Source organism: Sesamum indicum, linkage group LG3, assembly GCF_026168435.1.
Source record: "Sesamum indicum cultivar Baizhima isolate 11 linkage group LG3, ASM2616843v1, whole genome shotgun sequence".
Classification (NCBI taxonomy): Eukaryota; Viridiplantae; Streptophyta; class Magnoliopsida; order Lamiales; family Pedaliaceae; genus Sesamum; species Sesamum indicum.
In genome coordinates this window covers 341,607-364,797 of record NC_142659.1, presented here as the reverse complement: position 1 = coordinate 364,797, position 23,191 = coordinate 341,607, and the positions used below count along the sequence as shown (strand labels likewise).

At 31.0% G+C, this 23,191-nt stretch overlaps 2 protein-coding genes across 2 annotated transcripts; both read left to right on the top strand.

Annotated features, from left to right (window-relative positions):
* The first annotated feature begins 13,600 nt into the window (after positions 1 to 13,600).
* On the top strand, positions 13,601 to 15,746 carry LOC105156836 (uncharacterized). Its single transcript, XM_011073071.3, has 3 exons — positions 13,601 to 14,210; positions 14,533 to 14,676; positions 14,944 to 15,746. Exons 1-3 carry the CDS (start codon positions 13,741 to 13,743, stop codon positions 15,446 to 15,448), a joined length of 1,119 nt encoding a protein of 372 aa, XP_011071373.1. The 5' UTR covers positions 13,601 to 13,740; the 3' UTR covers positions 15,449 to 15,746.
* Positions 15,747 to 19,049: 3,303 nt separating this feature from the next.
* On the top strand, positions 19,050 to 20,453 carry LOC105156835 (peroxidase superfamily protein). Its single transcript, XM_011073070.3, has 4 exons — positions 19,050 to 19,319; positions 19,412 to 19,603; positions 19,726 to 19,891; positions 20,035 to 20,453. Exons 1-4 carry the CDS (start codon positions 19,050 to 19,052, stop codon positions 20,451 to 20,453), a joined length of 1,047 nt encoding a protein of 348 aa, XP_011071372.2.
* The last annotated feature ends 2,738 nt before the right edge of the window (positions 20,454 to 23,191 follow it).

Here is a 23,191-nt window from a genome sequence, read left to right as displayed (position 1 = left end):
GGTTGTTAGATAATTATACATATATTCATTTAAAACATTTACATTGTCTACACAAAATTATTCATACTTTTTGAAAATTTATACATACATTCCCGAGAAAAATGAATATTATGACGCAAACTATTTAAATACTTTTTGATTGTTAAGGATCGTTTCTATAGAAATAATTTGTGCAAACAAATTATAATTTAGGGGTGTAAATTTAATAATCTTCAAATAAAAAAAGAAAAAAAGCATTATAGTTGGGCGAAATTCCAAAATAAGTGAATCGGAGTGAAGAAACAATAAATAGAAGAGAGATGCGTACACGCAAAACGAGGGTGATTTTGTCCAGACCCGACCTCATCTCTGTTGTGTTTGACGCCTTCAACTTTCTAAATTCAATCAATCATATTTATTCATTTATAATATATATTTATATACACACACACATTTTCTCTCTAATTTTGGAAAAAATTATCTCATAAAATAATTATATACAAAATTCATCTTCAAAGAAACACATTTATTTATTTTAAGAATAAGTAAAATAAATAGGAGTATATGGCTTACATTAAAATATCGAACTCACTTTTTTATCAACTTAGTTCAGTTTTTCATGTAGATAAATTATTTATTTTCTCAAATTCTAGAAATTCTTTCACAATATACCTTAAACAAACCAAGTCCACAATGTAACAGGTAGTAATTGCTTGTTATCTGCCCCCCCCCCCCCCCCCCAAAAAAAAAAAAATTCATCCAAATATGTATTTGTTTGTGACAAATTTTTCAAAATATATCTAAAAATTAATTACCAATTATATGGATTCTTAACACTCAGAGTGCAACCTAATATCGTTACACTTTTATTTTAAATTCAAACACAAAATAAAAAATCATTTTCAAATCATCGGAAACTTATCTCATAAAGAATCACTTACCGACATTGCAAAAGCCAAAACAAAAGCATTCAATTTTGGGAACGAATAATAATAATTATTATTATTTAAACTATAAAAATAGGAGATGAAAGAACAAAAAGCTGTTGACTTTGACTTTGATGATGGTGCAGTGATTATATATATATATATATATATACATATTAGTTGTTATCACACATCATTTCTTGTGTATATAATAAATAATTATTTATATTTCAAAATATATAATAAATAAAAATATATCATATTAAAAAAATAATAAATATATGAAACAAAACTAATTTCAAAATATTATCGACACAAATTTTTTTTGGTATGAGTAAGAGTTTCGTATTAATATAGATAGATTATGCATATTATATAAATGAGAAGAAAAATTTATATAGGTGTTGTTAAAAATATATAAAGATATTTTTGATAATTTAAAAAATTAGTGAGTAAGTAAAAAATGAATTTTTTTAATATAGTATAAAGTTTATTCTAATAGAAAAGAAAGAAATCATTAGGGGTATTGTTTAGAGGGAGAGGGAGAGTGGGCGCAATCATCGGTGAGTGTTCAAACTTCTAGACGCCCTATAGTCAACTTTTCTTTTTCTCTTTCAATTTTTACTTTGTTTATTTTTTCTCTACCATCTTTGTTTTAATTATCACATCATTCTTTGTCCTTCACTATATTTTCGATGAATTTTATTTTTAATATACCAATTTTATTCTTAAATTATAGGATTTATTTGAAGAATCGAATTTAGCATGACTAAACTTATCATTCACAGAATTAAAATTATAATTTTTATTTATGCTCTCATTTGAAGAAAGTTTATTATTACGTATGAATAAAAGTCATTTAAATAAAAATCGATGTAAAAATCAATTATAGAAATTACTTTTGTCATGACAAATATTTTTTTATATTGACTCTTATCCAATATTTTAATCATATTTAAAAAAATTATAGCCAACAATCGTATAATTATTTATTTTTAATCATAATAAATAATTATACTGTTGTAATGATTTCCAGCCAACATTTCGCATATACTGCACTACTACTGTTCCAGTGAGGTATAAAAATGAAGATAGGGATACGCAGAACAAAATTAAAAGAATTTGATTGTACAAAAAGTCAAACAAGTTGTATGTATATCTGCAGGCTTTGGTTTGGCATATCATCATTTTGATGGAGGAATTATTTAATTATATAAATTTGTGCTCAATTATAAATATCGTTTCCGAGTTGGAATCTCAAGCCATATATCCTCTATTTTCAAACATTCAATGTTTTTTAAGGTATGTATGTGTTTTCTTAACTTTTAAGCTTGCAATATTAACACATTAACAATTACATTGTATTCCTACAAGATTTGATGTAATTATACATAAATTTTTTTTGGTTTAAAAAATTATATTTAATATTCTTGATATTTATTCTTATCTAATAAGTAGATCCCTACATTTGTCAAAGTTCACTGAATTTATTAATATTAGCAAAATGTTGAATGACAAATTAATTTACCTCCAATTTGATTTATTACTCACTTATTGTGGTTCAAACAAATCTTTTTAACCAAAATATCTTTATAAAGGTGAATATTCACCTTCTCACGTATAATTACATCAAATTAATCTCAGGAGAGGACGATGTAATTATCCTTTATATTAATCGCGAAAGTAATATATTTGCAATGAAGGAATAAATTAAATAAACAAAAATTTATATTTTTCATCTTCCCAAGAATTATTAATTATGTGTATATATAATTATCCTGCCCTCCCTTTTGTGTCTTTAATTCTGCAAAATAGAGTAGAGTGTAAATAGCTTATTCTGAATGGTTAATTAATGGTGTAGCCGAAAATAGGCTATTCCTAGAATTATCAAAGAAAAAGCTATAAATTAAATAACTTGTTTGAATATAATGGTGTGGATGGCCACTATTGGTGCAACACCAACCCCCTATCTGCTTAATTAATTAAATGCATTCATACTATTTAATTTAAATCATCATTAGTTTTAAAATCAAGATATATATATATATATGAGTGTGAGTGAAGAAAATATATAAATAAAATCTCAATATATATAATTACACATTAATTTATTTAATTAAATCTCTTTCTCTCTCTCTCTCTCTGGGGTTGGGGGGAGGCTGATTCCGAAGCATCTCCAATGTTGAAAAGAATTGTGAAAGATTTAGAGTTAGGTAGAGAGGTTGACTATGGAAGGCTATACATACATACATTACTTCTCTCTAAAACCTCTCTTCATATCTATATGTAATTAATATTCTGATCACAACCCTTAAATATTATTATTTGATATGATGGAATAATTAGTGGTTAGATGTGTGTGTGTATATATATATATATATATATATATATAGTAGAATCTCATGAGACAGTTTATTTTTATAACCAGCAGCAGCAGCTCAATAATTGCTCTAAGTTTGATTATTTTAGTAACTGTCATGTAATGGATGATGAGAACAGTTTGTCTACCTACAAACACAAGACATGCATCATTCACTAACTATACATATATATATATATATATATATATATACTCATCAAGTAATAATGGAGTTCATATATATATATATATGTGTGTGTGTGTGCAAGATTGGAGTCAAAAAAGGGATAAATATTCAATGAAACAAGAATTAGGGTTTGATTTCTATATGTTTATAATTAATTGATTGGGTAATCAATTTTGATTGATTCCCCAAATTTATTGGTAGGTCATGTTTGGGGCAAAGAGTTTGATATATATATATATAAATTGAAGGGAATCTAGCTAAGAATTTGGTGGTTGGTAAATACTATTTTCTCCTAGATTCTTATGTTTCCCATTTTCTTTCTAAATGTCCTAAAAAATAAAACTATATTTTCTTGGAACTCACTAAAAAAAGAAAAAATATGCCATACACTGTATAAATCACTACAACTTAATAAAATCATGGCAAATCAAATATGATTTATCATGGTCAAATAAAACTGGTATAAAACTTTAAGTTTTAACCGTAGTTAGTCAACATTTGTCATGATTTTATCTCTACTCTACTCAAAATCTTTTTCATATTTTTTAAATGTAATTGATGTTTCAGGCTCGTTTGCTGAAACAACAATTAATTGCCCCGCAACCATCGCTAACTAATATTTGTTATAATTTTTTATTTTTAACAATAATAATCGTTAACTATAACGAAAAGTCGTATTTTTTCAAGCAACTTTACTTACGGACGACCATCTTAACCTATATATTGTGTGTATTTGTGTGTAGATAGATCTTAAATTGTGGCATCTTTTATGAGTTTAAGTAGCCAAAAAGTTGAGACTACACAACTACATAGTTGTAAGTTCCATGTCTTACGATTATGTGTATATATACATATGTTGACTTTTATAACTGTTTATTTTTAAGTTTTGTTTGAATATAGAGATAATTATACTATCCTTTCATGAGGTTTGTTGTAATTATACCCTTATGGTAGGAAAAATTATATCTAGTACTACAAAAGTTTGCTTCTGTCTAACAAATAAGTCTCACATTATTTAAAATTTATTGAATTTGTTGATATTAAAAACAAATGAATGAAAATAGATTTTTGCCATCTATTGATTTATTACTGATTTGTTACAGGTCAAACAAATCTTTTATGATGTAAACTACCTTTATAACGGTGAAAATATACCTCCTCACATGAATTGATGTGTGAAGATGTATAAGGATAATTTGATTCATAAAAATATTTATTTGACCTGCAATAAATTAGTAATAAAATATGAAAGATTTACGTTTAATTATATCAAATATCAAAATAGGAGAATGTGACTCTTATATATTGATTGATTTGAATGCATTATATAATGTAATAAATTGTATATAAGAAGAAAAAAAAAACATAGAAAAAAGGCAATAATAGGCGGCAGTTATAGGGTGCATTAGCATAGTAGTAAAGGGTACAGAAAGCAACTTTTTAACTAAGTTGGGCATCATCAATCATTCTTTCCCTTAATTTTAGGTGTGGGTAAAAAAAAAAAAAAAAATGTTGAATTGAAATTAGAGTCTGGACCATTTGATTTTATATAGCTACCCATTGTGACTGATTTTGAAAGCAGGGCGGCCTAAATGCTCTCTTTTCTCATACAATTTACTTTATTATATGGTTAAAAACACATTAATATATATTAAATATTCCTTTGTCTCATAAAGAAATATTAAGATTTTTTTTTATTTATAAAAAAAGTCATTTTTCAAATAGTGTGTGTGTGTGTGTTTTGGATGTTAATTGTATCAAATATATTAAGGTTAATTACATTTATTATTAATTTTTGAAGTATATTTTGTTTCAACAACACCCTTTCAGAGTTCAAAAAGTACTAAAAAGGTTTATCGTTCTTAACAACGTTAATAATTCTATTAAATTGGACTGATGTGGAGCTGCCATAATTAATTATTTATGACTGTTGGAGTTTTCTCGACATTTTTACCACCCTAATCACTTATATGTAACATGGACCTTTTTGGTACGTACGTTTTGAACTTTAGGGGCTAATTACGACACAAAGCATACTTGGAGGATGTAAGCATATAATTAACCTGATATTATTCTCAAATGCAATGATATATTTATATTAAGAAAGATTATCTCCAATTAGAGGACGTCCATTGTTTTTTTTTTTCAAATTATTATTATGTAATTAAAAAAGAGAATATTTCAGTAAAGTTGAGAGGTTGCAAGAAAAGTTTGGAAACGTAGGGTGTCAACAAAGCTTTAATTTAATAACACAAGAAAAGTTAATGAAATGAGTTTGGTTGGATGTATGTGTGTGTATGTATGTATGTTGATGAGAGATGAATTGGAGTTGGAGTTGGGAGTTTTGTGGTAACAGTGTGAGGGTTGGTAGTCTTAGGTGAGTGAGTGTTGCAAGTTTCATGTGCAATAATAATATCTACTTTTTGGACACACATCTCATCATTGCATGACGTTGTAATAAGGTAAAAACGACTGTACTATGTATATATCAATCTACAATTCTATTTGTGCTTCTCTTTTATTATGCTTTTTTCTTTAAAAAAATTTGTGCATATATATACATATACATACATTGTGATATTCAGAATATTATACGTTAAATAAGCAGTTCGATTTTAATTTTCTATTGTAAATTGGTATCATATTTCGTATTGTATTTTATAATTGTGGATTCAAAATGTGAAATAAGAGGATGAGGGTGATGCCTATAGAACTATATATATGGATACATACACACATTGAGAAATGTACATTGAACTTTGTTTGGGGTTGATGCGGATAACGCTTTTCGCCGCATAGTTCAGAATTTTGTTTATTTGATTTTATTGATTATGAAATTTTTATTTTTGGGTCTTATAACTTTAAAAAAAAATAATATTTTTTGTTCTACGAAATTTTTTTATTATATATTTTAATGTAAAATATAGGGTGCTTAGTACGTGGTCATTAAAGCCTATATACTTTTGGTCCTCTTAGATACATAAAGTTATTGATCCGAATTTTATCAATATGTGAATATAAACCTTAATAATAGTTGTCATTGAAATAATAATAAATATAATGATGGGGGGGGGGGGGTGTTATAAAAATTTGCTTACAATAGTGTTGAGTGTTGAATGAAGTAAAAGAAGGTATAAAGCTTTGGTAGCAAGTTTGAGATGGAGGTGGAAATGGTGAAGTAGTTTAATGTTGGTGGATTCCTCAGGTGACGGCCCCTACCCCTGCCCATGAGATCGACAAGACAAGCAAGGAGAAATTAAGGACTCTATTAATTAATTCTCACTACATTTAATTCATCCTCTCTCATCACTCATCACTCATCACTCATCACATCCACACCCTTTAATTTTTAACATGTACTATATATGTATGTATATATATTCGTACCCTTGCACCTCAATATTCGTTGTTATGTGAAACTCAGTTGAAATTAATTTTTGTTTCATTAATATTGATGATGTGGTCATAAACGATCATACGTGTTAATTGTTAAGCAATCAAAGTTATGACACCCCAACCTGCAACACAATTGATTCAATTCGAGTGAAGGAAATCTTACTTCACTATTTTTTTAATAATTTTTTTTATGGGATATTTATATAATATTATTTATTATTGTAAGAAGAACTTCATCGACCCATCACATGCTACGAGGTCCATGAATTCACACTCATCGCCCGCGATTGGAATTTTTATTCGTAATGTGTCCCTACATGCGCATGATCTTCCTACTCGTTCGTGTGATAAATTTGCTATTCCTCCTTTAATTCAAAATGGTGAGATAATTATACGCCCATCTTTGGAGATGATTCATGAGGGTTCTCAGTCGTGGGCATTCACGGAGGTGGATTACTTCCTTAATAGGAAATCGTAGTTCCATCATCTTAGTCAGCTTGTTCGTTCCATTTGGCCGGCTGTTAAGGACGTCATTGCTACAACAAATGGGTTCTATTTCTTCTAATTTAAGACTGAGGCGGCCATGAAAGAGGTTACTGAAGGGGGATCATGGTTGCCTCAAGGACAACCCATCGTACTACAGCAGTGGGAACCAAGCATGGTGCTACGAAAGCATAAGCACACCCAGGTTCCCACCTGGATTAAGCTCCACTACTTGCCGATGGAATTACAGAGGGTTGACGATCTCTATACAGCAGCTAGTGGCATTGGTAGGCTGCTTTACCCGGATGCAATAACAATTGTATGCACAAGATTGAATTTCGCTCGTGTTTGTGTCATGTTGGATATTTCTTCGAAACTATTCATGAAGGGAATGATACGATCGCCTAGAAACTGGATGGTGGTGTGTTCTCTAATGCGGCGGCCTATACTCGTTTCGGTCCTTCGAGCCCCAAGGTAGGTTGGTCTTTACTACTCTTGAGGCTTTTCAAGATACTACACAATATCTTCATTCTTTGGCTAGCTATATTGGGTAAATTGTCGACCTTAGACAAATCTTGCCTGAACCAATTAGGTGGGACATGTATCTCGTGTCATGATGGGCACCTTGAGACTCATTTCCATCTTTTCTCAGATTTGTTTCTCTGGCTTATGTATCAACATAATTCTTTTACATGTGCGACTCGATTGGCCCAATTGAGATTGGGGGACGAATATCACTTGGGCATCGGTGAAGTGGAGAAGATGGCATGCACTGAGTGCGGCGTATCTTGCACTTCTGGCTTCACTTGTGTACCACCTTTGGCAGGAGCGTAACTGCAGGAGATTTAAGTATGTGGAACGATCGCCAACTATTTCAGGGAGCATTGTGGTAGAGGAAGTTATATAGAAAGTGCTTAGTGTTGTTAGTACTATAGCGCTTTATAGACTTTGGAGGATTCTTTGGCTTGTACAGGACAATGTCTCTTGATTGTATTGTACTTCTGTACTTTCTTTAATTTTAATGAAATTTACCATTACCTGAAAAAAAGAAGGTAGAAAAGGCGAGAAGGGCTTCACAGACTTTCTCCTAGTCGTGACCCAAGAAAGCAAAAACCAAAGAAAAGAACCAGTTCATTGAAGGCCTGGAGAGCCAATTCCACCGTGGTGGTCAGCTAGGCACGCGTTCCAAGTGAAAAAATACAACTAAGAGAAGAAGTTAAGAAAGAAGGTTCAGAAGGATAGTCCCGTAACAGAGAAAGACTCTCCAGGTTAGGATAGACCTCTTGAAGATCCCTCCAACTAACTAGATAAGAACACATAGGATGCTTATCCATAGAGGAACTGCCTCCTCAACCTTTTCGGAGATCAGGCACCCTCGTTGCTAGGGGACTTCGACTAGAGAAGCAGGTTTAGTCCCTTGAAGAGGGAGACAACTATTTGAATACTCTCAAGAAATTTTTATCACCCATTGTCATTTTTATTCACAATCTTTCATCATACGTTATTGCAATTGGCTCGCATTCTCTCTTTTTAATATTATTATTTCAACATTTGATGTTGACTTGGGCGTTGGAGTTCTAATATTATTTTTTGTATGTTTCCATTTCTAAAGCTTGCAAAAAATTTTAGCTCACTAAGGAGTTCAAGCCCATCAAAGAATTGAGTCGTGTGATTTTTGCATGCATCATACTTAATGAGGACGAATCAGTAATTATGTTGATTTCCAAATGTTTTCTCCTTAGACCTTTATGGAATTGTGATTCCTGACATGTATTTTCTTTTCTTTTATATACTTTTTATAGTTATAGCAGTATATGTATATTGGTGAAATACTAATTTAATACATTAATATTTATAAATGAATCAATAGATTCAAAATAAATAAAGAAATAAGAGGATTAGGGGTAGTTTTTGTGAATCATAATAAGGCTTTGAATTAATAATGATTACAAAAGTTTAGAGTTAATTGTACCCAAATTAAGGATGTACGTAGATGATGATCATGTAATGAAAAAGTTGTTACATTTGGGGAGGAAAAGAGGAATGAAGGGGGAGGGTAGGTTGAGTTGGTGACACGAAAATTGAGTCAGCAAAGGTACGTACTCCATGTCTGGACCACACGTGCTGTGCTTTCTTACTCCACACGCTTCTCCTACACAACAACGCGCTAATTACAATTTAAAAAAAAAGAAAAAAAGAAAAGAAAAGTGAGGAGATTTGAAATGATTGGGGAAATGGGAGGGGATGGATGGAGTTTAATCACCATAATAGTAATAATAATAATAATGGATGGAAAGCATGCAAGTATTATTATGGGTTTAAAAGGTGAGGTGAAGTGGGCCCTATCAAATGAATCCCAACCATCCCATCCCATCCCATCCTCATCATACAGAAATCAATGTGTAATTTATGTGAATACTTTCCAATCAAATCAACCACTTAAACGCGTAATATCGACTTCACCTATACTTTTACTTGTAATTTTTTTTAAAAAAAAAACCCAACTCAGAGAAAATCTCAATTTTGGCTTATGTTACTCATTTATTTTTAATTAATTCATACGCGACATGCTCCTCCTCTCTATTACATTATAAGAAATTACGTTATTAGCTACAACATAATTTTTTTGCTACGAGGTTTTGTAATATTAAAATTCCTTTCTAATTATAGAGTGAAATTATTTTATTTCTAATGTTAATATTTGAAATCACAACAACTTAAATTTTTTATTTCTTGCTAAATTTGTTGTTCCCTACTGATAAGTTTGTTTTCCTTTCTAATTTTTCTACCTATTGACATAACTTTTATTAGGGTAAATTGCATAACACCCCTGTATTTTTGGTAAAATAGTGCGAAAACTCTTGTGTTAATTTTATAGGCAAAATTCCCCTATATTATTTAAAATACAGTAAAAAAAAGTCCCTATTCATTAGAAATTAACAGAGAGTGTTTAACACTTGCCTATTGCACAAGTGGGCATCGTTTTTGGCGTTTTTCTTGAGTTACTTTATGTATGCAAATTAATGTTCATTTTATCCCCTTTTTGACATGTAAATATATTTTAATAAATAAAATACATTATTGGTTATTTAAAATATTATTAAATTTAAATATATTTTAATAAATTATATTATTTATAAAATATATTACTTAAATATTAAAATACCTAAAAAAATATATAATTTTTTTAAAAATTAAAAAATCACCATACAAACGTAAATATACTAAAACTCACATTCTAAAATTAAATGTTGGATATATATATATATAAATATTAATTATTATTTAATTTTAAATATATTTATTCATAAAATATATTAATTAAACATTAAAATGTTATATCAATTTTTTAAAATTATATTATTTAATATAAATAATTATTTAAATTAAATTATCATTATAAGTATTTTAATAAAGTTTTATTTATTTTTAAAATTTAAAAAAATTAGTTTTACTCGCTTTTTAAAAAAAAAAAAAATTGTCACCTCCTTGCCGTCGACAGCCACCCACGCTACGTCGCCCACCACCAACGCTTCTTCGCCCTTCACCGACCACCATCAACCTGGATTTGGGCGATGGCGACGGCCCAACGACATGGGCAACCATCATCGCCGAGGGACGGCCACCCCTTTTGAGCTGGGGGACGATGATGTTGCCTAGTTGTGAGTGGCAGCGCATTGCCGGAGACTGCGACTACGCATCACTAGCTGTCTCTATTGTATATATAATGTGTATATATATTATAGGCGAATTGCATATTATCCCCTATATTTTCAAAAGTCAGCTGAAAACTTTTCTATGTTCTAGAAATAGGCAAAAAAAAACCTTTTATTTTCTAAAAATTCTGCGCAAAATCCTTTTCCCGTTAGAAGTTAACAGAAGGTGAAGTCTGCTCGCAGGTGGTGCAAGTGGACATGATTTTTTTTTTTTTTTTGTAGATTTTGAGACTCTTTTTGCTATAAAAATTAATATAAATACCCCTATATTGTATTTTAAACTAACATAATCAGATATACTTATTTTAACTTTATTTTTAATTGATTCTTATTGCATTTTCATTGCTCTAAAAAATTAAATAATTATATTTTAAATCATATTTATTTAAAAATTAAATACAACAATATTTTTTTATATATTTATAATTTAAATAAAAAATTAAATTAAAATCAAATACAAAAAATAATATATTTTAATTTAATTAGTATATAAAAAATTTAAATTAATAATTATTTTAATTTTGTTTATTGAATATAAATAATTTAAAGTATGAGATTTAAATTTAAATTAATTTTTCTTTTCCTTAAATATATTTTTAAATTTATAAAAAATGAAAAAAAAAAACGATCTCCCAGGTTGGGGGCAACATCATCGTCGCCCCTATCTACGATGGGCGGCGCAAGGGGGCGACACCGCTGTCGGCACCCTTTGTGTTGGCGACTTAAGATGGGGGTGGAGGGGGGAAAAGTGGCTTGGTGGTGGGGGAGGGGCAGAGGGGCTTTGGTGGTGGGGGGTGAGGTGGGCGGGGGGAGGGGCAGAGGGGCTTTGGTGGTGGGGGGTGACGTGGGCGGGGGGAGGGGCAGAGGGACTTTGGTGGTGGGGGGTGACGTGGGCGGGGGGAGGGGGACTTAGTAGCAGGCGGTGGGGTTAATTTTAATATTTTTTTATTTATAAATAATATTTTATATTTTATATTTTATAATTATAGATATAAGATATATCAAAATTAGTTAAATTTTTAATCCTTATTAATTTAGATCTAACAGTCTGGATGTATTGATTAGTTAAATAATAAAGGTTTTATTTTTGCTTATTTCTAAAACATAGAAAAAATTTTAACTGACTTTTAAAAACATAAGTGGTAACATGCAATTTGACTTATATTATATATATAATTATATACGTAATCATATATATATAATTGTGTGTATATAAAAATAAAAAAATATATTTATATTATTTTAAATTTAAACCGTTAATTTTTTAGCTATTGAAAATCAAGAGTTATCGTAACAAGGATATAATGGAGAATTCAGCAAAAAATTTAACATCATTAAATCTAATTAACGAAAGGGGAGAGTGTGCATAATTTTTAATGACGCGGAGAGTTTTTTCTATTTTTTAACACAGGAGATTTTAACTAAAATTTTGAAATATAGGGTTATATTTATAATTATTGTTTTAAAAGGATATATTTATGATGAAAATGAAATATAGAAAAAATTAAAATATTAATAGAAAAAATTATGAAAGAATAAACACAGGCAGGGGTATTTTAGGAAAAAGGTAAAAAAAGGAAATCCGGAAATGAATAAAAAGATATAAGAAATTACCCATACTTTCCACCATGAATTAAATAAATTTTCCGTTAAAGTTAAAAAGTTGAAAAGAAAAAACAAATTCCAAGAAACATGCACACGAGCCAAACACCTATATTTTCTCATCCTACCGAAACCCCATTCACACAGCCGGTAACCGGTCAAATCCGCGTATGAAAATGTCCAGTGTTTTCAGCGGACCACTTTTGGGTCGGTCCTCGAGCATTCAATGCTAAACAGGCAACAGTCCCCCATCTATGCCATCCGTTTTGTGTTTCCGTACCAACTGCCCACCGGCATTTTCCGGTCAACCCCCCCTCCCTTTACAACTTTAATAATATTCCACCAAAAAAATTTATTACAAACTCTTGTCAAGGTTTGATGTCCAATCCATAAATCCTGAAATATTTATAATTAAAGTACTTAGAGCTTCAATCAATTCAAATTATTATTGTGAGAAATAACTTTTTTTACTTATCTTGCAGTCGATCCGTGTTTCATTCTTTTTGTGCGTTAAAATACTATGTACTAAATATTATATTTCGTGATACTTAGTATAATTTCATGAATTTTATTATCAATCAATTAAGACATTCTGAATTTGAATTTCATAAATATGACATATGTCTTATTTTCTTGGATGTACTCGTTAAATTGAAATTTGATTTCAGATTATTGTATATATATATATGTAGCGCTAACCCAATTAGATCCTAATATCGAATAAAATAATTCAAAATTTCTATGAAATAATAGAATAATAATCATCATTAAATAAAAGAAAGAAAGGGATAATAAGATGGCAATAAGAAAAAGAAATAAACTCTACAAGAAAACAAAAAACTACGCGGGGCCAACCTGTTAAGGACAACCCCCCACACCCCCACACCCCACCCCCCAATAAAGAAAAAAGAAAGAAAACAAAAAATTGAAAAAGGCACCTTATGAAGATCTCTCTTCACACTTGAAAACCCCAAAAATCAAACACAAATTCTCTCTCTCTCTCTCTCTCTCTCTCTCTCTCTCTCTCTCTTTCTTTTCTTTCTCTCGAGCGGCCAGCAAATGAAGAATCTATGCTTTTAATCAAAACCGGCCATGGCGGAGAAGAAGACCGCAGCAACAGAGAATTCGCTCAAAAACACAGCAGCAGCAGCAGCATTAGCATTTCCCAATCAGATGATGATGATTCCAGAAAACAGCTTTTCCAACCCAAACACCTTATTTGACATATCATGTGAACAACCTCATCATCAAAAGACCTCTTCTTTCGGCTTCATAGACATGTTGAGTGTCCAAGATTTCACCACCCCTTCTTCTCTATTTGATGATGATTTTCTTCAAAATATCACACCCAACCCCTCCTCCTTCCTTCCGCCGCCCTCATCCACCGTGCCGGAATATTCTGAGGTGGTTAATACTCCCCTCACACCTAACTCTTCTTCTATGTCCACTTCCTCTTCAACTGATCAGCCACCCCCAAATGAAGATCACAAAAAGACTACTCAAACTGTTGAAGAAGAAGAGGAGGAACAAGAACAAGATCAACAAAACACTACTAAGAAACAGTAAGCTCTTCTCTTCTTCTTTTTCTTCTCTTTTTCTTTTTTTTAATTTTCATTTATAGATAATTATAAGGGCCATGATATTTTTACCTTTTCTTTTCTTAATTAAAGTTTAATTTCACCCATGAGATATAGATCTGTGGTTGGGGTTAATGGAGTTTCTCTTCTGCATGATCTGATTACTTCAACCCCACCCACAGCAAGAAAAGAAAAATAAAAAAAGAAACATGGATTTGATGCATCTAGTATAAATGATTTGGTTGAATTTATGTATGTTGGAATTCTTGAATGTGAAGTAATTAGAAAAAGTTGTGTGTTTTTTCAGGTTGAAACCGAAAAAGAAGAAGGAGAAAAGGCAAAGGGAACCGAGATTTGCGTTCATGACAAAGAGTGAGATTGATCACTTGGATGATGGCTACAGATGGAGAAAATACGGCCAGAAAGCTGTGAAAAACAGCCCTTTTCCAAGGTATATTCACACACACACACACTACCTCAACATTTATACACACACATACAAACATATATATATATATATATCATCACTTTTTCTTCCATTTTAATTATTTAAAAGAAGGGTCTTTTTTGCTTGTTGGGGGATGATAAAAGGGATGAACTTTGATGAGAACACAATCATTTATTAATAATTATTCCAATCTTATCAATTTTGGTATTGATTTTTTGTTCTTCTTTTTTTATTTTATAATAATTTGAATTATTTGCGTTTAATCTGTAGGAGCTACTACCGGTGCACTAGTACAGCATGTGGTGTGAAAAAGAGAGTTGAAAGATCGTCTGAGGATCCATCCATTGTTGTCACAACCTACGAAGGTACACACACACATCCCTGTCCCATTACGCCACGCGGCAGCTACGGCCTCATGCCGGCGGAAACAGCTGCCAGATTAGGCGGCGGTGGTATCATCGGCGAAGGGGGTGGTTCTACTTCTACATCCCATTTTGTCATCCCTTCTCATCAAATGTTTCAGCAGCAATTAACACCAAGGACTACAATATTTCAACAACAACCCTATATTTTTCGCAACTTGATCACACCGCCACCGCCACCACCTTTGAGTTTCAGCACTACTAGTACTACGACTAATCCGACATTTAATCCTCCAGCTCCTTCCTTATTTCAAGAAAGACCATTTTGCCCCTCCACCTCCTTGGCAAGAGACCATGGTCTTCTCCAAGACATGTTGCCATCTCAGATGTTTAAGGATCCAAAGGAGGAGTAGTAGCACTTCTAAGATACAGTACGTAGAGAAAGAATTATTAACTAGTTTTTATTAATTAGTTGGTAATTATAAATTAATGTTTTATTTTTCTTAATTTACTGACTTATCAATCATGTCAAAAAAGTTTGGGGTTCTCTAGTTTAGACATCATGAACCCGGCCTCTTCATAGTTAGTTAATTAGACTCTTTTTAGTTAATGTTCTTTTGTTGTTTAATTTCTTGTACTTATAATATTAGTGACAGAGATTAATTAATACTGGATATATATATATATATATATGTACATCTATTGGTTTTCTGTTTTGGTATATTGTAATACTACTCAGATATTTAGGGTTAGGGTTTTCTGATCATAATTGCACGTATTCCAATATCATTTCTAGTTCGCTTTCCATGTTCTTTCCCTTTCAGCTCTGGTGAAGTATTTGATGAAATCTCTGTATTATTACAATAATTAGAGTAAGAGAGGTGGGCTTGATGTGTTTGGAACTTATTAGAAGTTCTTGAAAATGAAGGTAAAAGTATGAAATAAATGATATTTTGGATTTTTTGGGATGAAATCTATGCCTTAATCTGCTTGGAAATTTTGTGCAGGAGCCAAGATTCATTAACTAGTAATTTATTTGATTTTTGTTAAATTGATATTTACTTTAGTTGATAGTGTGGAATTCATTTCATAATGTACTAATTAATTATTATTTAATGTGAAATGATTTTTCGTGATATTTGCAATTTTACAAAATCTTGCATGCATGTACTGTTGTATATATGGGATGAGCAGAGGATATGTATGTAAAAGTTGATGGTAATGATGATCACATAATGGATGCATTTGGACCATGAAATATTATAACAGTGATTTAGTGATAAGATTTTTTTGCAATCTGATTGGTCATAATTGCAATAGTATTAAATTAAAAGCATAGCAGAATCATTATGTTGTATTATATATAAGATTACCTTTTTTTATGATTAATTACATATATTTATTAATATTTTGGATTAACTCTAATTGCCATTCATTAAAAACAATGCGTATGTGATTAATTAATCATACAATTGCTTTTAGGATAAACACCTATATATAGGCCTCTAGACATATTCATGATGAATGCATTGGCTACTTACGTTTGTATATATAGATATATATATATATCATGAAATTCATCATTTCAAGATTTAGGTAAATTGTTCTAAAATCTCGTCGATATCTATTTATATGTTCAAATACTGAAATATTAATTGTATAATGAAAGTAGGGTTATTGTTTTCTTGTTTTATGGGGTTATGCTAATAATTTAGGCGTACCAATTAGTTAATTAAATGCTATGATGCATGGAAAAATGGTTGATCTCCATCTATCGATCATCACTAGTAGCTATGTTGATGCATGGCCCGGGGGGGAGGATGTATGTTTATAGATGTATGTATGGGTTGCCATTGCCCGAATTTGTGAGAGGGGACCAAGCTAACATATATATATATTTATATATAACACTTAGCTTCGACTTCATTTAATTTGCCTTAATTTTCTCATCTTCTCATTTCATGCCCAACAAATCAACATGTGGTAACAACAATATATTATCATGATTCATGCATGTCATACTACATGCATGTATGTATATATGTACTAGCTACTTTATTTTTAAACAATAAATAATTATATATGTCAATCAAGCTAATACATATCTTTGGAGAATATATATATATATATATATATATATATATACGAATGGAATGTTATTTAATTTCTATATATATATTTGCAAATTAAATAATGCAATATATTGTGTTAATTCTTGATCATCATAGGTCTAACTAATTAAAATTTTAAAGAGATGGTTCCGTATCAAAATGAAGAAAAGAAGAAAAATGCACTCAAACATTGCAAAAACGACTAAACCCACATATGGATTTTGAATTTGATGCAAAGTGTAGTGGATCAAAGTGTTGTTGAAAAGTGATTAATCATTTCCAAATATGCAATCATCAAACTCTCTCTGGAAATTAAATTTGAGGTGACAACTGACAACCATATATCAATATCCATATGATCCAATGCATAGGGAATCAGATTTCGAACTGTAAAGAGGTGTGAACATAATAACAATATATATTCTCTATTCTCTGCCAACACCATATGCACAACAATTATACTCACCTCCAAATTTCCGTATATTATTAATTGATACGTGGAAAACATCCTTAATTCTTATATTAAAGCAAATTCTTTTTTTGTTTTTTTCAGTCAAAAGTTAGATCCCTTTAATGTCACATATATATATACACCAGAAAACCTTCATAATTAAGTGATATTGAAATCACAATTTTCAACGCTGTAAACATCTTATTATATGACTTTTAAAGCCAAAGATACTGGAAATTCTTTCATGCCTGTGGGGAACATGTGGAATATTATACGTTCAAAAGTCGTCTGGGTTTGGGTACCCGTTTATTAATGCTAAAATTTCAAAGAATCCTATACATTGTAAATAAGGAGTCTTTACATGAAAAATCAAAATCTAATGCTCGGGAAAGTTGTCTAACTTAATGAAAGAAGCTAAAAGAGCATGTGGTTCAGAAAGACTCGCAACCACAAAATTATTGAGTCAGTCTACATTCTACACAATAATTATCTATAATTTAGCAATCTTCACACTTGTTATATACGTTCATGCAAGACACTTTTTTTATTTGGGTCAGAATCCCTATACAGGTCCTCCAAACTCAGGCCCATTTTCAACTCATTGCTATGTCATCAATCATTTGAAATTTTGAAGGGCTTACTTCAGGCCCATATTCAACTCATTGCTATATCATGAATATAACTTTCAATTGACGATTTTTTTTGGCTTAAACGTATTTTTCATCGTGTAGTTTAAGGTAATTCTGTATTTTCATCTTTTAATATTTTTAAAATAATATTTTGATTTTACATCTTTTTAATTTTTGTGATTTTAATTCTTTTTTACCTAAAGTTTACTATTTTTGTCGGAAAGATATATGTGCCTTTCACGTGGCAGATTAAAATTGGGTTTTTTTTTTTTTTTTTTATTTTCATTAGCCCATTTGTGTTAGTTATTTTGTCCTCTAAGTTTTTAGGATAGCATTTCATCCTACATTTTTTAATTTTCACGATTTCAGTTCATTTTTTCCACCATAGTTCACTTTTCTCGTCGGTAGAGTTGCACTCCGAATAGAAAGACTAAAATAGCAAAAAATTAAAAAGATATCTGATCAAAATGTGGCCTTACAGAATTAAAGGAAGACAATATCAAATAGTCTCAACTACAGAAAGAAAAATGCATTTAATGTGATTTTTTTCGGCTAAAATTCAAATACGACGTGAACGAAAAATAAAAAATTAACGAGAGAGCACATGGCATTAGGTAAACAGTTGTCGAGTGAGCTCATTACATCCTCGTGATCTCATAGAAAGACCTTTTCTTGTCTTGACAATGTCTTCTTCTAACATAACCAAAACTCTTCCTATAATGTGCAAAAAAGTACAAAGCAGTCACTTCTATATATACTCTCACACTCTAATGATCGTCTTCGAAACATACATATGCTTCACTCAAGACTAGATTACAAGAAAATGGCAGGCCAACACTTATTAGTACTTATTGTCTGCTTGATCTTGCTCAAATTTTCAGCAACATTTGCTAGCAAACAGAACACAACAACGTTAAACGAGGCAGCAACATGCATTGATGGTGCCAGTATTACATTAACCTTTGGTTTCTACATAAACAGCTGCCCTGAGGCAGAACCGATCATCTTTTCTTGGGTAGAAAAGGCGGTTTCTGATGATCCTAGGATGGCTGCTTCTTTGCTTCGCTTACATTTCCACGATTGTTTCGTTAACGCAAGTTCTTTTCTGGTTTAATTTCTTACATATATATATATATATCACTATTTTCTTGTACTTGTATAAGTTTTGGGAGACAACAATTTCAGGGTTGTGATGCATCGGTGTTGCTGGACGACACACCAAATTTCGTTGGAGAGAAAACTGCAGCTCCAAACACCAATTCATTAAGGGGATTTGAAGTGATTGATGCAATAAAAGCTGATCTTGAATATGTTTGTCCCCAAACAGTGTCTTGTGCTGATATTCTTGCCATTGCAGCCAGAGATTCTGTCGTTTTGGTATGTTATTTTGTGTGTGTGTTTCTGGTATGATATTCTTGACATTGTGCGAGTAATTAAGGATGACAGTTGGTGTAATAAAATCAAAGTTGGAGTACTAAATCTTTCACAAAAATTTGTAGTCAGGTGGACCTGGATGGGAAGTGGAAATGGGCAGGAGGGATAGTTTGAGTGCCAGCAAGACAGCAGCCAACAACAACATACCTGGACCGAATTCTGATGTAGCCACATTGGTGTCTAAATTCCAAAATGTCGGCCTTTCACTCCAAGATTTGGTCGCACTCTCTGGTAAATTAAGAATTCAACCTCGTTCACTTCCATGATATCTGTTGTTAGAAATATTAAATATTAAATGATTTTCCTCCATAACTGTTTAATTTTTTAGATGATATGAGCATTGAATGTTAGTTGTAATCTCCTTGCATGAGCAGGTGCGCACACCATGGGGAAAGCTCGATGCTCTACGTTCAGCGCTCGTATAAACAGTAGCAGCAGTATTGCCAATAGCCCTGATGTTAACCTGGAATACCTGGAGTCACTGCAGCAACTATGCTCACAATCTGATGCCAACACAACATTAGCAGACCTAGACCATATAACCCCGACGACGTTCGACAATCAGTACTATGTGAACCTTGTCTCTGGTGAGGGTTTGCTTGGGTCCGACCAGGCGCTGCTCACCGGGAACGAGGAGACACGTGGTATTATCGAGTGTTATGCGGGAGATATGGGGGCATTTTTTGAGGATTTCAAGATGGCAATGCTGAAAATGGGAAGGCTGCAGCAGGCAAATGGAGGGGACGGTGAAGTTCGTACAAACTGTAGGGCTGTCAATCAACTGGGCTCATGAATTTGTTGTCAACATATATAGATCAAGGGCTATAATTATTAAGTAACTCTTGTTTGTATGTTAATGTTGTTGAATGTCAATGTCATTATTCCAGCATGCATATATATGTATTCCGAGGTTTGTTAATTTGGACTGCTTGTGTGCAATAAACTGTTCTAAGTTGTCATCAAATTTTCAGGCATTATTTTCCAAGTATATTTATTAGTTGTTGTTACATACACATTAATTCTCACGAGCATATAAAAAATTATAATGTGGGATGAAGGAAATAAAATTATAAAAAGGCACAAAACGTAGTGAAGTGATTAAAAAAAAGGTATTTGAGGAAAAAAAAAAAAGAAACAAAGAAACGTTATAATTTAGGGATTACTAAAAATATGGAAGCTTGTAAAAAAATTAAATATGAAGAATGTGAGAGAGAAAAAATTAATTATAATAGAATTTATTAAAATTATGAAAGTTTGTGAGGGCAAAAAATATGGAGAACATGAGAGAGAAAAATAGAGTAGTGGGTTGAGAGGAAAAAAAATTATAATTTTAAAATAATTAAAAATATATTAAAATTACTATTATAGATTATTTTATTTAAAAGAATAAAATGAAACAATAAAAAATTGATGCCATCAATAATTTTATTTTTTATAATAGTGTATATATATAACTCATGAAAGATGGGTTCTAGAAATATTTATTGAATATAACTCATGAAAGATGGGTTCTAGAAATATTTATTGATGGGCTGAGGGTATACTTAAAAATTACCAAGATTTGATATATAGAGCACATATATAAGTGATTGGTTTGTAATGATGTTAGGGCCAGCACAATAGGACTACCCACTCCTCTTAACTATTCACTTATTCTTCTTTAACTGTTTAACTAACCCACATCTTCAGCTTTCATTTAAATGCAACATTTCTTATACACTTGCACTATTCTCCAAGTAAGGTTAAGGTACAAGAATTCATCATAGGTATTCGGTGGAGAGTTCATAACATTATTGTAGAAATAATATACAAAAATATACAAGATATTAATAAGAAATTATATCAACATAAAGCAGCGAAAATAATTGATCAAACGAAGGCTCAAAGAGCCAAATTCATTTCTTAGGCTTACTCACGATCACTAAGATCGGCAGCCTTAAGATAAAACCCACGATTGCACACGATTTTGGCACAAAACCCTTGCCACAAAGGCTATAACCCTCGATCACACAAATCTTCTTAGAACACGGTCATTGAGACCTTCAATCTCTCTATTTCACAAAAATTTGCACTGATCTTATCGGAATAGTTCACTGTTATAAGATAGGAGAATGAGTCTCCTATTTATAGGGCCGAGAGAAGAGATGGAGATGGAAGATAGGGATCACCTTCCATAAACCATCAGCTTGCTTTTTGAAGAAGACCATTATTGCAATAGGAAAGTGAATCACAGAGAGGGAATAGAGAGATGTGAGATATGAGAGAATATAAGGGTTAGGTAGAAAATAAGTAACCAATCCGGGTTGGGACAGGTCGGGTTGTGAGTCGGTGGATCGTGGGTTTGACCAAAACCATTGCCATCCAAGTGGGTGTATTGGGCCTCCCTATTTTCGGTCTTGGGCCATAAATTTTCCAATAATACTATGCGATGGTGCAACTAGAGATGCCCATAATTATTGAAAGGGATAATTAGTCCATTCCCTCATAATTTTTGGTGTAATTACATGTATATTTTTTATGATTCAAAAAATTACATTTAATGTTCTTAAAATTTATTTTTATCTAACAATTAGGTCATTCTATTATTTAAAATTCATTGAATTATTAATATTAGCAAAAAAATTGAATGAAAATCTATTTTTGTCAGCAATTGACTTATTGTTGGTCAAACAAATATTTTTATGACCAAACTACCTTTATAAGGGTGAAGATATACCTCCTGTATTAGCATGTGAAGATGCATAAGGATATTCTGGTAAAAAATAATATTTAACTTACAATAAATCAGTAATAAGTTAATTAGGGGTAAATATAAATTTTTATTTAACTATTTTATTAATATCAGTGAATTTGATGAATTTTGATTAAAGAAATATTCTGTTTGTTAGATATATACAAACCTCGTAAATAATAAATATAATTTTTTAAAATTATAAAAAATTTATATGTAATTATACTTAATTTTTTTTTTAAAAAAAAGAGGGTGTAATTATCGTTAATGAAAATGAGTAGGAATAGGGTATTGGTGGGTAAAATTATGGATGATGGGTAGGAGGTCATGTGCAGCGTTTGGTTGGAACTGATAGATTTATCCACATCTGAATGATATACAGCTAATCAGGTTTAGTTGAATTGGTGAAATTCAAATCCAATGATTTTAGAGATTATAGGTTTAAAACTCGTTGGGTATTTAGGATGTTGTCTATTGCATAATAAAAGTTGTTGGCTATTGTAATAGTTGGTATTATTGAGTAGGATATAATTATTATAATAGTTTTTGTTAGATATTGATGCTTACAGAGACGATTGAAAATATTAGGGTGAAATACATCTTCCATTTTTGAACTATACACAAAGTGCATTTTCATTCCTGAATTATAAAACGTAATAAAATGGTTTCACATGATATACACTATTTTTTATGACAAAAATACCTTTATTATTTACACCCCTAAAATATCTCTATTACAATCATTTTTCTAAATATAATCTCAATTATTATAAATTTTTTATTTAAAATAAACACTATCC